The sequence below is a fragment of the Neoarius graeffei genome, chromosome 25 (genome assembly GCF_027579695.1).
Source record: "Neoarius graeffei isolate fNeoGra1 chromosome 25, fNeoGra1.pri, whole genome shotgun sequence".
Lineage (NCBI taxonomy): Eukaryota > Metazoa > Chordata > Actinopteri > Siluriformes > Ariidae > Neoarius > Neoarius graeffei.
The window spans coordinates 48,307,862-48,308,190 of NC_083593.1; the positions used below are offsets into that span (position 1 = coordinate 48,307,862).

General features: G+C 35.9%; 1 protein-coding gene across 1 annotated transcript in view; it reads right to left on the minus strand.

Moving 5' to 3' along the window:
* The window catches only part of LOC132873244 (adhesion G-protein coupled receptor F1-like), a 28,633-nt gene extending 28,304 nt beyond the window's left edge, over positions 1-329 (minus strand). Inside the window, exons 1-2 of the mRNA XM_060908602.1 lie at positions 322-329; positions 1-188 (exon numbers count right to left, since the gene is read on the minus strand). The exon at positions 1-188 is cut by the window's left edge and continues 701 nt beyond it. Coding sequence (XP_060764585.1) covers positions 1-188; positions 322-329 — 196 coding nt within the window. The remainder of the gene's footprint in view (positions 189-321) is intronic.

The following is a 329-nucleotide window of genomic DNA, read 5'->3' on the forward strand; positions in this document are numbered from 1 at the left end:
AAATGCCAACACCAATGTAAGTTATATAGCCTAAGATTATGGCTTTGTCTTTTTCCAAGGAAAATGGTGACATCAGGATTGAAAAAGAAGTTGTGTGATTGCACTTACATGTATATCTTTCAGTTTCATTCCCTAATGGCTTTAGTTGACATCCAGTTGGGACCCATCCACCAATGCCATTCAGAAGACTAACGTTCCAAAAGACACACTGAGGGTTTCCCAGTGTCTTATTTTTTAATGCAAAGGAAAGAGAGATGCTGTTAATTGTTGAGTATGGCTCAATACACAAAATGTTTTTGTTAAAATGATGCTATAATTTACAATCCCAT